This window comes from Alosa alosa, chromosome 19, assembly GCF_017589495.1.
Source record: "Alosa alosa isolate M-15738 ecotype Scorff River chromosome 19, AALO_Geno_1.1, whole genome shotgun sequence".
Taxonomy (NCBI): domain Eukaryota; kingdom Metazoa; phylum Chordata; class Actinopteri; order Clupeiformes; family Clupeidae; genus Alosa; species Alosa alosa.
The window spans coordinates 14,053,599-14,072,593 of NC_063207.1; the positions used below are offsets into that span (position 1 = coordinate 14,053,599).

Consider the following 18,995-nt stretch of genomic DNA (forward strand, 5'->3'; position numbering starts at 1 on the left):
TTTTTCAGATATCAGTTAATTTTCCCACAGGGAGATTCTGTATTATTTTAATTAACTTACTTTATTAATCTCGGGAAATATCAGAGGGTATGTGTTATGTGTGTTGTATTTTGCATTGGAGCATGCACTCAGTATTATCCTATGAGTAGCCTACATTAATGCAGAGGAAGGGTTATTATAGAAACAATGTGTACACATATATATCCCAGATTTATTATACTAGCAAAGCATACAAGGCTGTACAACTTTGCCAAAACTAAAAGTGAGGGACATACCCCCAGGTGAGTTGCAGAGACCGTTAAGAAACCCTGGCAGTCTACTGCTGAGTGTGAATGTCAGTCAGTCTTTGTTTTGTCCTTCTTTACGATTCTCTGGTTTCTGATTTCACAAAACCTAAATAAGGGATTAAGCTGGGATTTTTAGGTTATCCTGGATGAATTTAGCCTTGACTTGGTTTCACAAAAGAGATGGCACATAAGTTACCATGGGGATTTATTCTCTGCACCTAGCCTGGTCCCGACCAGGCTAACAGCCAAGCTAAGTTAATTCTAATGGTAATTATGTTGTCTTATTGGTTCAGCTAACTGTCATTCACATCAGACCTCCGTGCTCATTTTTAAGGACCTTTATTCCATTTATAAACTATTTGCTAAATGTATTTGCTCGCAAAACAAAACAGATTGTCTGCCTGGTTATTGGTTATTATTTTAATTGTGATAGCCTTATAATTATTAACATAGGCCTAGGTACTCATTGTTTGCTTATTTTAGTGATAGACGTTTGACGAATAGCCTACTGTAGTCGATTGGAAGTGTGTGTGTGTGTGTGGGGGCGGCACGTTTTCGAAGGTATTTTCAACTATAATATTAAGGTATATCATACTATGTGCATCTTTGCAGTGGCAAGCGCTTTCTTGATGTTGCGTGCCGAGACAAGGAAGCACTCACACGTGGGTGCATACGTAAATTAGCATTCAGTTTGTCTACCACGCCTACTTCTGCTGTTTTACAAAAATAGCCATGATCCCCCATTCCAAAAAGGATAACTTTTTCATTGTTAGTCTATATCAAAAGCGGTTGTTCACTTTGTGTGAATGACGCTATTTTCCGCGTCTTCTTTATTCCAACCGTGGGCACTTGTAACAGAAACGAGAACGCGCACACATCCTGAATTACTTACACCTGGCTTGACATAGTCGCTCCTACTCAGCCTGGATTGGCATTAGTGAAACGAGTTGAGCTAGGATGACCAGACAACGCTATGTCAAACCTCGCTTTTTCACTTATCTTGGATGTATTAATTCTGCCTTTGTGAAATACCCCTCAGGCTATGAAAAATAGAAACAAAGTGGGGGCAGCCTGTCCCCCAAACAAAAACGAAACCCTGTATGGAATATCTCTTGAGAATACTGAAGGTAGGGATGAGCTACCTCTCTGGTGTGCCTGACTGCACCTTTGTGTATTATGACAAAGCAATTATGTTTGAAGCAGTTATATGAAGGAAACGTATGAACTCAAAGAACTGATTTCTAAAAGTTTTTTTTTTATTATTAATTAACTACAGAAGGACAGAAAAAAACGCTGAAATGGACAGACAAAAGTGGAAAATACAGTAAAATTAGTTTTTCTGAACATTTACAATCAGCTCATCACAAAGCTTGGTCAACTCCTCAGTCTCTTTGACCTATGGGGAAGAAACAAAAAAACACACATTAGAGAAACCCAAGAAGAATTATTTTATCTACAAAATATACATATATTAACACCTCCCAATATCTATTTTATATATGACAGTTGCATTATGTGTGTTATAAAATACCTTCTGGTCCAGAGTCTTCTCCAGCGAATGCACTTTGAGCTGCTCCCTCTTCAGCTGGGCTTGCAAGGCTGAAACCTCGGACCTGTGCTTGCCCCTCACCTCCGCTATTTCACCATTAGCCCTGTAGAACCACAGACGCAAATATACACATGAATAAATCATTTTCAGACCATTAGGTTATTCATATTTTTGGTATGGTATATGCATCCTAAGCATTAACCAACTTAACAATCTTCATGATAACTTGATATATGCACATAGTATACAGCAAGTCAACTGCCTTTGAAAAGTGAGGTAGAAGTAAAGTGGACTTGAAAAGTGAAGGTAGAGGATCATCATTCAGTCCAACGCAAGAGATGGTTAATGACATTGCAAGCAAAGGAAAGATTCTACACGTTCTTACAGGGAGATCTTTTCTTCAGCATGGGCCTTGAGCGACTTGTAACGCTGCTCTTCCTTCTTGATCCGGGCCATGTAATCCTGAGCGCACATCTTCAGAGTTTCCTCATTCTGGAGGAGGGGGAAAAAAAAAAAAAAAAAAAAAAAAGACACCGAATTACAAATCTACTTGCAGAATTCTACTAGGTGCTACTTTGCAGGCACCACAACAAAACAACTTTGTAATATTTCAACAAGTCTGTATACACGAGCGAACAGCAAAGATGTTACCTAAATCCCATAAAATCTTGAACAATCCCACGTCAAGAGCATTACACAGACTACAAGTGAAAACCAAAGGAATGCTGCCTACCTTCTTGTAACCCTCAATGACCTCTTTATGCTTCTCCAGGCGCTTGAAGAGGTCCGAGAAAGATCTCTCCATGGAATTGAGGTCCACGAGGGCCTGCTCCTTCTCCTGCAGGACTTTCTTCAGTTGCTCCTGGGCAGATTGTTTTTCCTTCTCCCTCTCATCTAGAGGTTTCAGAGTTATCAGAAAAGGGGAATGTACAGGAAATTGAGTGACACATTTTATTTAATAAAATTAAATAATATTTTCAACAACTAAAGAGTGTTAAAAAAATGGCTGCTTCAGGAGACATTTGTAGCTGTTTAGACAAGATATACAGTATGTGTAGTACACGCTAACATAGTTAGTTACGTACCAATGATTTGTGCATACGTGTTGTCAAACTCCGCAAGGACAACCCTGGGAAACAAAACAAAAGGTCAAACAAACACGTTAACCTAGAAAGGTCCTAAAGTGTTAAAATTATCAATATGTTATGAGAAATAGTGAACTCACCCCAGCTGCTGTTTCTCCTGGACTAGTGCATCACATTTTGCTTTCCATTCATTTACTCGCTCCTCAGCCTTTGGAATTTAGAAAATGCATTATTGGCCTACATTGCAATTTTTTTTCAAATTATACTAGACTTAAACTTAGCCACATGCTGCATGTAAATCGTGCACTATACTTGATGAAAAGAAATGTTGTCTCACCTCCTCTTGTGCTTTAGCCAAGGCAGCGTCCATGTCTTTCTGGCTGTACTTTAGGACCTCAATGATGGCATCTTCATTCTTCACAGGCTGTTTGAATGTAGGAACCAACAGGTCCAACACAGCAGGGTCTTGGGTCAGGGGACTCACACTCTGAACAGACTTCATGAGAATACAGGACAAAACATGTCAGAGAAAATGGCATTTCTGTAGGTCTGCCTACCATTGTTGACTAGGCCTGAAGTAAAAGTTGTGTTCTGATAAGGTCGCTAGGCCTCTCGATTAGTTACAGTACTGCAGTTCAGTACACTGCAGGTACTCACTGGGGCTGAAAAGTCAAGAAGCTTCATCGAGTCCGCCGGTACATTTTGTGTATGTTTCTTCTCATCAGGCTTCTGGGCATCCATTCTGAGACAATATAATCATTTGTTATTGCTTCATTGAGTTACACTTCAGAAAAGAAAGGTCCAAGAACTTGCTGACCACATTTAACAAAGAATTTGGTTTATGCTGTGTTCCATTTATCCTCGAAAGTCGTTTTCCCACTCATTTTTCCCAGTTACAAACAGGATGTTGCACATGAAATGCCTTCTGGCCTGGCCCACAAGTACCCAGAGTTTGAATGTCCAAGACGGCTGCGCCCAGTATCAATAAATGAGAGCCTTTAATGCCACTGTTTACTCAGTTCTGCCCTATGTGTCTCATCATTAAATTATTTGTTTGTGTAAAATACTGTGTAATGCATCATAAAGAATTAGTATTGCCACATCTGGCAGCAATCGCTAATAAGAGACAATTGCTAACAAATGATAGCATCTTCTTATGACTTGTTACAAGTGGAAAGCACCCAACTCCGTTTTACTCGGATGTGACAATTCTCAGTAACCAGTTACCACTGAGACCTACAAGTAGTATTAACACATCTATCTACAAATGGAAAGCCTGGTTTTGAATCACACTCGTCAGACTTTCCTAGTCCCACCCAATAAATACATATCTGAAAAGGCAAAAAGTCCATCCCCCCCAGACATATTTTTAAAATGATTATTATTGTTGTTAATAATAATAATAATAATAATAATAATAATATATTGATAATATAAATATAAAGTCTTGCGACAGACCTTGTAGCAAGGGAGGGACGAGACAGACTGACACCCACACTGTTGCCAGCTGTACCCTTCTTGGGACTCTCTCTCAGGAGGGGGTCAAACTTAAGATACAGTGACTGTTTGCGGAGGGCAGACTCCTGAAACTGGAAATAGAAAAGAACAAATGGAGAGGCTTACCTTACACATTATCAATTCAGACGACCAAAACTTTACACAGGCCGTACAATGCAACAGACACGTTTAGCAGTAAAAGTGATATACTCACAGTGCTAGAACCAAACTGCTCCAGATAATCAAACTGTCCATCAAAATCACCAGCCATGACTGAATCAAGACATCAAAGAGAGAAGGAAACAAAGAAAAAACGGTTAAGTATTCTCATCAGTCTTCCCCATGTCCATGTCCATGTCCATGTACCATATGCCATCTTTTGCTTACATGTGGTTCCTGGAACAAACTCCTCGTCCTGTCCGATAGTGGTCAAGTTGGGATTCTGATGTTGCTGGACCAGCTCTGTGGGCTCTGGGTGCATGGTTGTCGTCGTATCGTGTTTTGGGGAATTGCTTGCGGCACAGGTCGCTGGTGCAGGAGGCTGAATAACCTCAGGCTGTGGAGAAGCCACCATTTCAAAAATCTGCATTAATATTTTAAAACGCATCAATAGTTTGACCACGAAATGTGCATTTAGGCACCATTAGTGTAACAGTTAGTCTTTCAGACAACCAGTGTTTCCCATACATTGACTTATTTGTGGCGGCCCACCACAATATCAACATTGACCACCACACAACTAATTTTCCAGGTTGTACTAAATTGTGCTTAAATCTAGTTAGCATCATAACCACGCTGTGCTAATTTGCTAAAAACTGTTGCATTCAAGTTAATTCTGCAAACCTACCACCACAAATAGAATTCAATTCTGTGGGAAACACTGGACAACCGAACAATGATTTTAATTAAAACGCCCATCAACATATTGGTTGTCTGAGAAACCTTGAAACGGCTTCTCAGTAAAGTTTTTTGGGGGGCATGACAACTAATACTTCTGAGTTATGATCCATTACAAAACTTCTAAACCTTACCTGCTCACAAATAACAGTCTCATTTGCCTCCCCCATTTTTGAGACGGCAGTGTCAGTGCTAAAAATTATGAAAATGAATAATGTCAGTGTTAACAGCATGATTCAGACCTACAGCCAAACTATAGGTCTACAAGACAAACAATGTTATACACATGAGTCAACAATACCTTGGCTGTTTCTCTGTATCATTTTGGAGAGGGTGGATCTTTGCCACAGGTGCAGCACAGGGCACCTGAACGGGAGCCTCAGCCTTTTCCTGCTTCTGCTCTGGGACAGGCTTCTGTCGCCCAGCAACAGAGCCGCCCACCTTGGCATTTGTTCCAAACGGGTTGAAATTGGGATCATCCAACTTGTCAAAGTCTAGTGAGTAAGAGCCTTTAGGAAGTGGGGTTTCAGTTGGTACACCATCCTGTGGGTCCTCCTTGGGTGCGGGTGCATCTGTAGGTTTGGACTCCACAGCTGGGGGCACAGGTTTCATTTCAACTGGTGCAGGCTTCTTTTCAGCTCCTCCTCTGGCACCTGGTGGTTTCTTGCCCAGCTTTTTGAAAGGTGGCTTGCGCTTCACTTCAGTGCCATCGTCAAAGTTAAACTCCAGCAATTTCACTTGAGTCTCGGCAGCAGGGGTGGGCTGAGAATCCGATGTCTCCACGGAAGTGCTAGTTTCCTCGACTACAGGTTTGACTTCCGTCAGCACAGGTGCCTCCGTGACGACGGACTCCGCAACCACTGGAATGCTTTCCACACTCTTCTGCTCCTGGGCTTCTTGTTTAGGTGGTGAGGACTTCACAGGCTCCACCTTCCTTTCCAGAGCAGGAGAGTTGGGAATTTTAGAGCCACCAACTTGAAAGGGATTTATTGCATCTAGGTTGTCAAAATCAAAAGAGTAAGTGCCCCTGGCTGGTAGTGGGGTTTCCTCCACAGACTCGCTGACAGGGAGAGGGGCAGGCTTGGCCTCTGATTCTGGAATCGCTGGGGAAAGTGCTTTGGGAAGATCCTCTGTGTCATCTAGGCTCTGGTCTGCCTGAGTAGTCAGAAGCTTTTTCGGGTCGATAATCACAGGGCTATCTGTGGAGCATACATTTGTAGATGTGTCTGCAACAGAATTTTCAAGTGAAGCAGAGAAAGGGATCGTTTCGTCCAGGGCTGAGTCCGTTTTGACAACCTCTTCCTCAACTGGCACTGATTCCAGGGTAGAGACAGGGGCGTTTTCCACAACTTCAGGCTCACTCTTTACTGGGGATCTGGCAACAGTAGCTCCCACACATGGCCGAGCAGGAGAAAAGGCCATCGTACTTGAGCCTTGAAAAGGATTGATGGTATCCAGGTTTTCAAAGTCCAGCTGATAGCCTCCTTTGCTCTTAATAGGCATGTCATCATCTGGATAGCCTCCAGTATCTGTGTAACATCATTTTGAATTCTGTTACTGATTTCTTAGCATTAGAACTGACATTGACATTAGATCACAGCTCAGAATATGGTAAGGACATACAAATAAAAGTCTGGTATGATGAAGCATAATAAAGCTCTTTGACAGATAGCAATAAGTACAACATGAGGGATCCAAAAGGAGCACATAACACACAAAATGTAAGGGTAGTACCTGAACTTGACACAACCAATTCATTTTCAATGTTCTCCTGAGACATGGACCTGTGAAGTGCAGCAGAGGGAGGCATTACTTGGATTGGCCAGGTACACTAGTTTTGCATATTTCTTTTTTAGAAGCAAATATCTTATTTGCGATTTTTCAGACAGATATTGCAATATGATTTGTGAATGTCAATGAACTGATTCAGTTCAGTATTGTCTCAATGTCTCTCTGATTGGTGAGCATGCCTAGTGCATGAGAAGCACAGCCCTCCTGATTGACTGCTCACCAATCAGAAGTGCTGTGCTTCTCACGCACTAGGCATGCTCACCAATGAGAAGTGGCACAGTCAAGGAGGATGACATGAATATAAAAATCATAAATGTGACAAGATTAACTGCATGATTATTTGTAGCTTCTGCAATTAGATAATTGCAGTGGTTCATATGGCGATAATTGTACAGCCCTACAAGCAAAGTGTTCAGCTCATTATTTACAATCCTCTACTGCAGTCTGCCATATAACAGCACCAAAACTTACTCATCAGATGCCAGCTTTAGAGACTCCAGGGTACTTATACACTCATCCAAGCCGGTCATCTTCACATTCTTAGAGGGCGATACAATTCTCTTGGTGACGGGATCTCTCCTTGGTGTTTGAAAACAAACCTGTGCCAACACAAAGGAGAAGTTGAGTCACCAAAAAACGATGCGGTCATCTGTCCAAATTAAGTTCACCTCATCAGTAAACGGCGCAATACCTTTATTCCTTTGGGGACAGTCTTGTTGGTGAGGTTCTCAAATTGGGACTGACGGAGAATGGAAGGCCTGCCAGTTGGCTGCTCTAGAGCAAAGATGTCACAAGTATCCTCAGAGTCGCTATGCTTTCCTGCAGGGTGGACTCCGAGGTTCTCGTCGTTCTCATGCAGAGAACTCATACTAAATGGCAAGAGAGAGTGTTCATCAGCAAAATGACGTCATCATAAAAACGCAAACACACCACACCCATGAGATTTGTGACTGCTTGGGTACAGATAAGAAACACACGTGCTCCTTATACCCCTGCTAGTTTAAAGCCCACTTCACCCATTTGGCACAGCATCGAGTAAGCACTTTTAACCATCAAAAAAGCAACCCTAGGTATACAGGGCATGTAATGTAACTGGTGTAGAACCAAGACCTGCATATGTGAGATGTGCAAGCTTAGACCTAAAATATATTTGGACTAAATTGATGGAAGGACTGTCCACAGATGAGTGATTTTATGTTTGCATGCCTTCAACAGAAATGGTTGTGATGGAAATGCCATCTTGTTAATGCATCCCGTTTCTATAGGTAAAATATGTTTTAGCACACCAGATCTATGCGGTAGCCTATTTTTTGTCTAATGTTGTCTGGTGGAGGCATGACATAAAAACACAATGAAAAGTGATTTCAAAACATAAAAGACTGAACTCTTCACGGAGCTTTACCAACTATGCTCACTTCCCAGCTAGGCGTGCCAGGTTTTCAGCCTTGGCTTTCCTGACAACTTCAACAGAGGAGGAATAAAGGATTTTTAAAAAAGTTTTCTATGCATGCAAGGTAAAAGTGGGGCAAATGAACAGAGTCGAGGAACATCACAGAATAGCCATTTACGCTGCAAGACCGAGGTAACGTTAACCCGTGGTAATCATGAGCATTCATTCAGTCTTGCCGTTGTAGCTGCTACGTTAGCATGGCCAGCAGTCAAACGTTGGTTCATTTCTGTTGACGTTAACGTTACTTCTAGCAAACCACAGTTTGTGTTAACCTTGATTGTTCAATGCCCTCGTTTTCCAGCCAGAAAACTAACATGAATTGGCTAACGGAAACTGTTCATGTTTATGTTAACGGAACTGCCCTGGAATTACAAGTGCTGTCCATTGTCCACATGACCAATGTTAACTTAGCCAGTAAAATGAAACCTAGACATTCTCTGCCTTAACTATTACGTTAGTTGACAAAGCTTCACAAGAGGTAACGTTTAATGGTAACAAAATAACGTCTAACAGTGGATATAGGCCACAAGCATTACCTGTAACATTTATTTTAAAATACGCAATACATAATAAGAATAACGTTAATGTTTTCAGGTAAAACGTCAGACCTGACTCATTTATCGTCAACGTTAACTTAGACGATAAAGCTAACGTTAGCGTTAGCATAAATGATTAGCCAGCTAGCAGCAATGGCTGCCAAAGTTATCGATACCTTGCACATAACCTACCATAGTGACGTTAGATGTCATGACTGAAAAACAGAAAATTCATTATGTTGCGAAAAATGTGCAACATTGACGTGATCTCAAAGTAATGTTAACAGCTAGACGTTAGCTAACAGTCCTCTCAGCTCAATTAAGTTTAACGTTAGCTCAAACGTCACCCTTTTCTGATATTGGTTTGTCTAAAGTTAACAAACTCCCGATCATTAAATTATATTCAATCAATGATAGCTAAGGTGACGCAAACATCAGCTTAAGTTACATCAAGACATAAACAGAGCATGACGCCTTGTTTGCGAGACAACGGAGTTGCGATAATTCTGTTATGCTAAAGTCAGTTAAGTACGCTAACATTCTAATGTTACTTCATGCAGTATCACAATTTACAACGCAAATTCAACCCTACCTGACTTCTGGTTAACGTTGAATGAATTCTGTAAAGAAACAGATTTAATGCGGCGACTTCTCCCAGCATGTGAAATGAACTCGTCCCTCACCAGTGTCCAGTAGATTTCAAATTTAAACGCCCTTACCAGCAACCAATCACTGAAACAGCGTGGCAGATCTAAGGCGGGATGTAATATGAACCCCCCAATAGACTTAAAGAAAAGGAGCTCTTTGAACCAATGAACGATAACTTGATTGAAAAACAGCTCCTGAAATGACTGGAGGGTGATTTTTTTTTTTACCCTGCTGATAACAAACGTGTCAGATCCTGTTCACTCCTCCTTCAGCATGGTTATTTATTTTTAAACCCATCCATTGTTTGTTGTTTATTTTGTTTGACTATTTTTATGTTTTAGTGAGATTAGATATGATCAAAGATCCTCCGCTTTAACCCTCTCTGATATGATTACTACTGTATCTGCTACAGTAGTAGGCCCTAGCCACTGAAGTGTTCAACATGTGCTCACACTTATTTACTCTAAGAAGAATTTGTGTGTGTGTGTGTGTGTGTTTCACATTGCATTCATTTCTTTCGAATTTGAATTTAGTTTTTTACTATTTTAATTATGGTCATAAGCTCAGGCACATTTTTATTCTATTGAGGTGAGACACGTTAGAATGTGTGTGTGTGTGTTTCACAATGCATTCATTTCTTTCGAATTTGGTTTTAGTTTTTCACTATTTTAAATATGGTCATAAACTCAGGCACATTTTTATTCTATTGAGGTGAGACATGTTAGAATTTAGGCCTAGGCCTACAGACAACCATCCACCCCTCTCCCTAAGTGTGTGTGTGTGTGCTGGCTGCATGTGTGTGTATTATGACCTTCTCGTGGCTAGCGTAATCCTTGCTAATCCAAGCAGTCCCAATGTGATTCCATGGCACAGTGTGTTTGGGAATGTTGCTCTGTCGCTGTTCTACACCCACAGCCACAGCTGACAGGGACATGGCCCTCATAAGTTCACATCTCTTTTTTCTCCTCATCGGGTTGTGGTCAACCCGGCTGCTTTGTTCGGCATGCCCCTCGCTGTGCTCATGTATGTATCAAGGTGGCAGTAACGACACCAGACTCAGGTAGGCTACATGCTGTGTTCATGTTGTTTCTGCTGTGCATGTGTGTGAGAGTGGGTGTGTTTTTATGTGTAGGTGTATGAATGTGTCTCTGATTTTGTAGTCTAACAGTTACATGTGTGTGGTGTGTTGAATTGACTGGGTTAAATAGGGCTAATCAAACCTTTGCATTATATGTGGTTTAGGAATAAAACACATTCCAAGTCTTTTTACAGCCAAAAATAAACTATTAAACAAACATATCTCATGTCTCAACGAGATGTTTATTTTCTCTCATTTATTTTGAGTAATACACTCCTCAGGGTTACTAAAAGCTGGCAACCTCCACTAACCTGGATTGCTGAGCCTATTTTCATTACTAGTGTTTACAGTTGGCATGCTTTGCTGCAGACGGGCATGCAATCATTACTGATTACGATCTGGAAAATAGAGGAGAGGATTCTCAATCCAATTAATTAGCCAGTCATTCCACTGTAAGCAGGGGAACAATTCAATAGACAGAAAGTGTGCGGAGTGTTATTGTTGAGGGCTATTGTGTCAAGATGTCTAATGCCATTTCGATCAAGTTAACTATGTTGTCTACTTACCTTGTGTAACAAAAGGTTTGGAAGCTAGCAATTACTGTTGTACTCTGGCTAAAGCTAGAAGACACAACTTTTGGCCTCCTTGCCAGCTTGCTCATAACCCAATGCTACAAGTAACTGTACAACTCAGGGCAAGTTATATTAGTGTTGTGACCTGGATTAGGATTGAGGTTTAGAAGGTGAGAGTAAAAGAGGGCAATGGGTTAGAAAGCGCTGTAGTGTAAACCTCACTCTCATAGTCTTAACCCTTTGAACAACAATGTTCCGCAACAATTGAAGGTTCTAAAATTCTATGTTGAATTCAATGAACCCAGACATTCTTTAGAATGTTAATTTCCCAACATTCCTGTCACACCGGTGTGACGGTACTCCTTTAAGGGTTAAAGAGACATGCTAGCTATCAATCATGGCTTTTAACTTTGCAACAATACCCGCCTGACATGGCCCACTCCAGTCAAACAGTTTAATTGAATTATCTTACCTAAAACACAATGCTGTTGAAAATCTGAATTTAGAGGACATTCCACCTTGTTTAGAAATGTACAATGTACAAGTTAGCTGGTAAGTAACTTCAGTGACAGGAAAATTACAGAGCAATGAGTTGATAGTTTAGTGCAGAACACAGACTTCACTTCTAAATGAAATTAGCTGCTAGTGAAGTCAGATAGCCTGGCTCTACCACCTGTATCTCAGTTAATTCTTTGATTGAGATATTACAAAGTGAATAGGTTTGGTGAAAAAAAGGCTAGAGGTCTGCAACTTAATATGTGATTAATATCACTTTGTGGGATCTTTAATTATTTCTCATGACATTTTAGAGTTGTTTCTCTTAGCTATTCCTGTGGTTGGCTTACTGACGTACTTGAAGTTCTATAAATAGGGCCACTGAAATAAATGCTGAGCAGTAGAATGTTTAATGAATCACATTTTCCATCAGATTTGTGGAATGTAGGGATCCAGCCATCGTTATGGTCCCAGCAGACCTACCACCAGACACCTTCAAACTGAGGTTGCAGAAGACATCAGTGGTTCGTGTGCCAAAGGCTTCGTTTTCATCACTCGAGCAACTTCGGTACCTATGGCTCACCTACAACTCCATCACAACCCTTCACCCACGCAGTTTCGCCAATCTCTCCGCCCTCCATGAGCTGCGATTGGATGGGAACCTCCTGTCAGTCTTCCCCTGGGATGCACTCAAAGACATGCCCCGTCTACGCACACTGGGGCTTCACAACAATCGTTTGACAAGGATCCCTGTCCATGCAGCACGTTTCCTTGGTAACATCACCTATTTGGATCTGTCGAGTAATAGACTGACCACCTTGTCCAATGAAGTGATTGCTGCCCTGCCTTTCTATCCACCCTTCAACCCAGCTCAACCCCAAAGCCGAGTGGTGCTGGGTAAGTTATGTCATGATGAGGGAGGGGGTATTCAAGACAAACGTCACATGATTTATGCTCGTTCATCTATGTATTGAATCAAGGTCTGAAAGAATATAATAGAATATAAATGTTTATTGGACCATGGAAAATGACTAGCCCATATATTTCTCTCACAAATGTGCCTGTTTGCAGATTCTCTTTATAAAGTACAGCTATGAGCTTTAATAATAATTAAATAATAAAGTGTCTAGACAAGTGGGCTCTAAACTGGTTTTTGTTATATTTGCTAGAACAAAGAATATCTCTTACATAACTTGGGCAGATTATGTGTGAAGTAGGACTGGATTTGTGTAATATAAGGAACAGCCACAGGTGAATGGGCTGGCTGAGTGTCCATTACCGGTCAGTGCATACACAGTCCCAGTGAAAGCCAGGCTCGGACATTATCTCTGCTCAGACCTCTGATGGATAGATTAGCTTGGCAGAGGGCCCTGCTGCCGCCTGCCCACTACAACCTGCTGGTTGCCAGTTCATGATGGCTACACCTCCTCAGGCGCAGCAATTAATCTGGTCTAATCTAGTGGTCTGATTGAGGCAGCGCAGATGTCTTCTTGCAGATGAGTGTTGCCTGGGCCACCTCTGATACTCACAAAGTACTCACTCAGTAACAAAGACACTCACAGAGTAATAATTTCAAGGATCACTTGTGAAGATTGTTTTGCCATATCCTGCTTCAGGAAGGACCATAACTGTTGAAATATGTTGGAATCTGAATGGAACAGTTCCACTTGAAAAGTGAACCAGTCTCATTCATCCATCCAGCCTTTCACTCAATCTCTACATATCTCTCCACCTCCCCCTCTGTCTCTCTATCTACTCATTAGGTCTGCAGGACAACCTGTGGATGTGTGACTGTCGTCTTGCTCTACTTTTGGAGCTCAGTAGAGCAACAGAATCATATCTGGTTCTGCTCGACCGATACCTGGTGTGTAGCGGTCCAAAGGAGTTTTCTGGTGTTCCCTTCCAGAGTGTGGAACTGCCTCGCTGCCTCAAACCCTCTGTTCTGACCTCCACCACCAAGATCATATCTCCATTAGGAGGTAACGTGATGGTGCGGTGTGAAGCAACAGGCTTTCCCACACCGGTTCTTATCTGGATCAAAGCAGCAGGCCCCAACATCAGCAACACAGGTGCCCACATTTCAGTGACTTGATAACTTTCTTTTTGGATATAGCATAGATGTTGAATGCATTCACTACATTCCCAGCAATTTATGTAAACCAGCAGAAAACATCATGTTGTACTCTCTCATGTTTTTAGCCTGTCAGCCATGAGATATTACCAACAGAGGGCACTGTTGGCATTGAAAATGACAAATATTACAAACCTACAGCTTTTACATACTCCTGTTTTTTTTGTGTGTGTGTGTGTGTGTGTGTGTGTGTGTGTGTGTGTGTGTGTGTTGTTTATACACATGTTAACCCTCTATGGATGGTACGCATTATGATCTGAATGGAGGGGGGGGGATTTACTGTTTTTCCTGCTTAGGAATGTGTCACTTAACAAAAACAACATATAACACCCAAAGAACATAAGATGGTGCATTGTACTTAAGACCACCTCACACAAACTCACAGACTACACAATGGACGTCATATTCAGAGTAGATATTGAACTTGATTGTATGCAGAATGTGTATCTTAGCGCTGTATGTTTGTTTGATGCATGTATAGTTACTGAATATACCATGTGCATGTATATTTCAGCATGCTGTAGCGATATAAACACAACTGCAATGAGAGAAAAATTGCCAAGGCGATTGCCCAGCTGTAAGTACCCCAACATCTCATTTTGTCAAACATCTTGACATCATTCTTAAAAGGTTTCTACATTGTCCAACAAATACATGTAATATGTGTCTTTATATATAGCTATGGATATGTACATGTTTTTACACATGACATGTGTTAGTAAATTATGTTTAACCACTGTTTTATAATAATATTTCATAATATACCATATTGCATGCACAGCATATTTAGTTTAGTCTAATGCATAACAACAGTGTGTACATTCACATAGTGTAATAACAATATGTGCTTACATGTCTTTGGGTAATTCATGCTGATTAATACATGTTGTAGAAGTATTAAGAAGTGTACCCCAGTCCTTTATAGCTAAAGAATTGTGTGACTTGAGTATATCTTCCACCCCCTCAGTTTTCCAGAACTCCCCACAGGTGGGGATCCGGTGGTCTGTGATAAGCCTGAGTGGGATCTCGTACAGGGATGCCGGTGAATACCGTTGCCGGGCACACAACATGGCCGGCTCATCAGAGGCATCCATCAGCCTGGATGTGGTCGGAGTCATTACCAAAACATCAGCTCTCAGGATGCCTGCCCAGAAACTCAGTAATGAATCTCCCCCTACCCTACAAAGAGGCCCCTCGGCTTTGGACTCTGTGCCCAAGCGGTACATGAACTCCCCCAAAACCAGCCGGAATACAATGAAAAGGGATCAAATGAAAAGGAATAAGATGAAAAGGGATCAAATAAAGAGGGATAAGATGAAAAGGGACAAGATGAGTGCCTGGCTAATCAAGTGACCTCTCTCCATTTAGTACCAGTCTGACGGAAGTTCCATCTTGTATATTGTAGACATCCTAGGAGAGGATAATGTTCAACAACATTTGGAAGTGTACCAGAAAAACAATAATTACCACAACATTCATCAGCACCTCCTACAGTTTCCTATTTATTTCCTTCTTCTCCCAAAGACCCCTTCCCGGGTATTTGGATGTTGTGAGTAAACCCATATTTGTTCCATTTGCCTCATCCTAAAAACAGTATTCCTTATTCCCATCATCACCCAGTAAGATGTCTCGCAGTTAGATCAGAATTTCACTGGGCATGATGAGTTGTCTTTTCCACTCTTGCCAAACCAGTTCTTAACCTGTGCCTTAAAGTAAATTGCCTCTCTACAGACCCCTGTAATCCAGTCCTGCTGAGACTCTGACCTATGCCACTGGATCTGCCCACTGACTATACTGTAAAAAATACAATCGGTCATGCCATGGATTCCTTTCATGATCTAGCATGTTCATGCGTGGACACATTCATCCTGTATCATCTACAGTTCTGTATATTTAGTAATAAATTACCATGTGCTATTGTTATGCAAAATGTTTTACACGTCTTTACTGAATGTCATAACCAGACCAATCAAGGGTGAAAGAGAAGCACTGAAATTGTGAGTATGTGATACTGTGATTTATACTGTGTTAATGCTTTATGAAGAGAGGACGATTCAGTGCAAAAATGCAACTTTGAATTTGTTTGTCATAGTGTTTGTTATTGTGTCTTTAGATGGAGAAGTGTTGCTATCCTTCAGTTTGTGTCAAAACTTTGAACAAATGCAGCACTGTATTTCAGAAAGAAGGAAAACAAACTTTCAAATAATAAAATAAAAACTAATTTGAGGCTCTGTGTAATTCAGTTCTGAGGTAAACGGAGTCTTTGGAATGTAACCGCAATGGCTGGATATTTTTTTTTCCAATGGTGCATAGCTTCTGACTTCTGTTCTGAGCATAATATAAACACAATATAATGATTAAAAAACGGATTTAATCAGATAACATATGATATGGTATATTTCATCTTATCTCATATGATACTAACGAGATAAGATCAAATATATCAAGATAGTTGTCGTCTTTGTTGCATTGGCCCAATGCATGAATAATAATGAATACTGTATATGTTGAATGAATTTAGCGTTTCAAAAGTGTTTGCCAAGATTCCAATACAAAGAGCAGAACTATTCTTCATCAGTAAAAAAGCTACTTCTTTAGTGCCCTGAGAGTTACCATTCTGCCAAGTTTCCAAGGTATGTTGATATCTCAGTTCCCTACCATGCCTCACTGCAGGCCACTGACATATTCATAATTCACCTCAATTAAGTAAAATCAGTCATCACCTCAAATGAAAGATAGACTTATAAAAATAGAAGTTTCATTATGCTTTTCTAAGCTGGTTCTGTAGTGTGAAGAAGAATAACTGTCCACATCAAAGGCCTCAAGTGCTGAGGTCTCCCTGTTTTTGGCTCTGAAAGCAGTGTCCCAAATGCTTATCCAACTTTAAAAAACAATGCTTTGTTATGTAGATCAATGGTATAACAATGGTATAATCATTAGTACAGCCATTCTCTCTCTCTCTCTCTCTCTCTCTCTTTCTCTCTCTCTCTCTTACACACACACACACACACACACACACACACACACACACACACACACAAGAACACACACTTTCTCTATATCCGTAATTTCCCAACTGTTAGCTGAGGTTTATACAGTGATTTTGAAACATTTCTTCAGCTATGAGGTTAATACATGGGCAGTTAATATGGTATTAATATGTTTTTTTAATATGGTATTAATATGGTTCCTTTTAACTTGCATAAAACACTGTCCTGCGGTTTATACACAATGCGGCTAATAAATTACAGTAATACTCTCTTTATCTCTGTCTAGACCTGAAGACATGAATTCATGTTTCAAAACAAGACATTGTCAAGTCAAGACATGAATTCATGTTTCAAAAACATGCTATTGCTATAAACATGTGCTATTGTTATGCAAAATGTTTCATACGTCTTTACTGAATATCATAACCAGACCAACCCCCTCACATCAGAGCAGTCTCAAAACCACCAGGTGCTGGAAATGATATCAAGGGTGAAAGAGAAGCACTGAAATTCTGAGTATGTGATACTGTGATTTATACTGTGTTATGTTTTTTTTTTTTATAAAATGGCAAAACAGCAACAGTAACAAAAGATTAAAAGAGTAAAAATGCAAACCAAGTACATTTCATGGTCTAGGCACCAAAAAGAAAGACTTCTATCTCAGGTTGATTTAGTTACATCTTCAGTCTTAAGAAACCATTTGCAGCATTTTCAAATAACTGTGGGTATCTGAGGTAGCCTGAAGGAAACAAGAGGATAATCATGATTCCAGGCAAAAATTAGTCTCTTTTCTACAGTCTTTTAACAGTTACAGGATAAAGTGACTCATTTTCCAGACCTCCTAATTGGTATGGATTCTGTCATTGTTGCATAGCCAGGTTTTTCCGAGCTCAGTTTAAGTGAACAATGTACAATGTCTGACCCTGTAGTTTGTTTACAAATTGTCTTGGTATTTATTGTGTGTATTTAGGCATTCTGCAAAACTGGGTTCACTGCATTGTAGCTGATTTCATTCTGGGTCTCTCTTTCTTAGGTCTTTTTGGTCTGTCATTCTTTCATACTTTAATTCTTTCTTTCTTTCTTTCCTACTTTCTTTCTTTTTCTTTATTTCTCCCTTTCTGTCCCCCTCTTCCTCAGTTTGTGTCTATATGTGTACGTGTGTGTGTGTGTGTGTGTGTGTGTGTGTGTGTTTCTCTGTGTGTGTGTGTCTCTGGGGGCATCTGTAGCCTACTGGTTAGCACTTCGGACTTGTTACCGGAGGGTTGCCGGTTCGAACCCCGACCAGTAGGCACGGCTGAAGTGCCCTTGAGCAAGGCACCTAACCCCTCACTGCTCCCCGAGCGCCGCTATTGTTGCAGGCAGCTCACTGCTTGGGATTAGTGTGTGCTTCACCTCACTGTGTGTTCACTGTGTGCTGAGTGTGTTTCACTAATTCACGGATTGGGATAAATGCAGAGACCAAATTTCCCTCACGGGATCAAAAGAGTATACTTATACTTATACTGTGTGTGTGTGTGTGTGCGTGTGTGTGTGTTTTTGCATGGTCATGATGGGCTTACCTCTGATTTTAAGAGAGGGTAAAGGTGAGGTTATGTGTTATAATGCTGCTATCGCTAACAGATCTGTGAGTAATAAAGATTGCTCCAGTATGCCTCTTTATAATGTACAGGGTACAGCACGTGCATGGAGATTTCATGTGTGTTCTTTTGGGAAAGACAGAGGTGTGTATGTGGGACACACCCACACACACATACACACACACACACACACACACACACACACACATGCCCACCCACACACAGGAAAGTTCATGTAAATTGTGGCTGTACGTGTTCAACATCGGGCAAATGATTAAAAATCCTTCATACAGTACATTTCAGCTTCACCTCTCTCCATCTGGATGTCTAAAATGTGTGTGTGTGTGTGTGTGTGTGTGTGTGTGTGTGTGTGTGTGTGTGTGTGTGTAATTTCTCTGTGCATGTGTATGTG

At 40.8% G+C, this 18,995-nt stretch overlaps 2 protein-coding genes across 6 annotated transcripts; one reads left to right on the forward strand and one right to left on the reverse strand.

Moving 5' to 3' along the window:
* Positions 1-1,522: 1,522 nt before the first annotated feature.
* On the reverse strand, positions 1,523-9,849 carry tacc3 (transforming, acidic coiled-coil containing protein 3). Of its 5 annotated transcripts, none has more exons than XM_048228700.1 (18): positions 9,685-9,849; positions 8,509-8,567; positions 7,798-7,975; positions 7,578-7,705; positions 7,050-7,099; positions 5,617-6,844; positions 5,450-5,507; positions 4,806-5,001; positions 4,633-4,691; positions 4,380-4,510; positions 3,579-3,663; positions 3,259-3,417; positions 3,062-3,129; positions 2,922-2,965; positions 2,570-2,730; positions 2,222-2,328; positions 1,819-1,939; positions 1,523-1,683 (listed from the first exon to the last, which is right to left on the reverse strand). In XM_048228700.1, the coding sequence occupies exons 3-18, from the start codon at positions 7,972-7,974 to the stop codon at positions 1,618-1,620; spliced, it is 2,838 nt and encodes a 945-aa protein (XP_048084657.1). In that variant the 5' UTR covers position 7,975; positions 8,509-8,567; positions 9,685-9,849; the 3' UTR covers positions 1,523-1,617. The 5 variants fall into 5 exon arrangements, with proteins under 5 accessions (XP_048084657.1, XP_048084656.1, XP_048084655.1 ...); XM_048228699.1 differs by having other exon boundaries at positions 8,492-8,567; XM_048228698.1 differs by lacking the exon at positions 8,509-8,567 and having other exon boundaries at positions 9,685-9,848.
* Positions 9,850-12,247: 2,398 nt separating this feature from the next.
* On the forward strand, positions 12,248-16,122 carry lrit3b (leucine-rich repeat, immunoglobulin-like and transmembrane domains 3b). The gene is made up of 4 exons (XM_048228412.1): positions 12,248-12,782; positions 13,649-13,954; positions 14,531-14,593; positions 14,984-16,122. The coding sequence occupies exons 1-4, from the start codon at positions 12,350-12,352 to the stop codon at positions 15,367-15,369; spliced, it is 1,188 nt and encodes a 395-aa protein (XP_048084369.1). The 5' UTR covers positions 12,248-12,349; the 3' UTR covers positions 15,370-16,122.
* Positions 16,123-18,995: the final 2,873 nt, after the last annotated feature.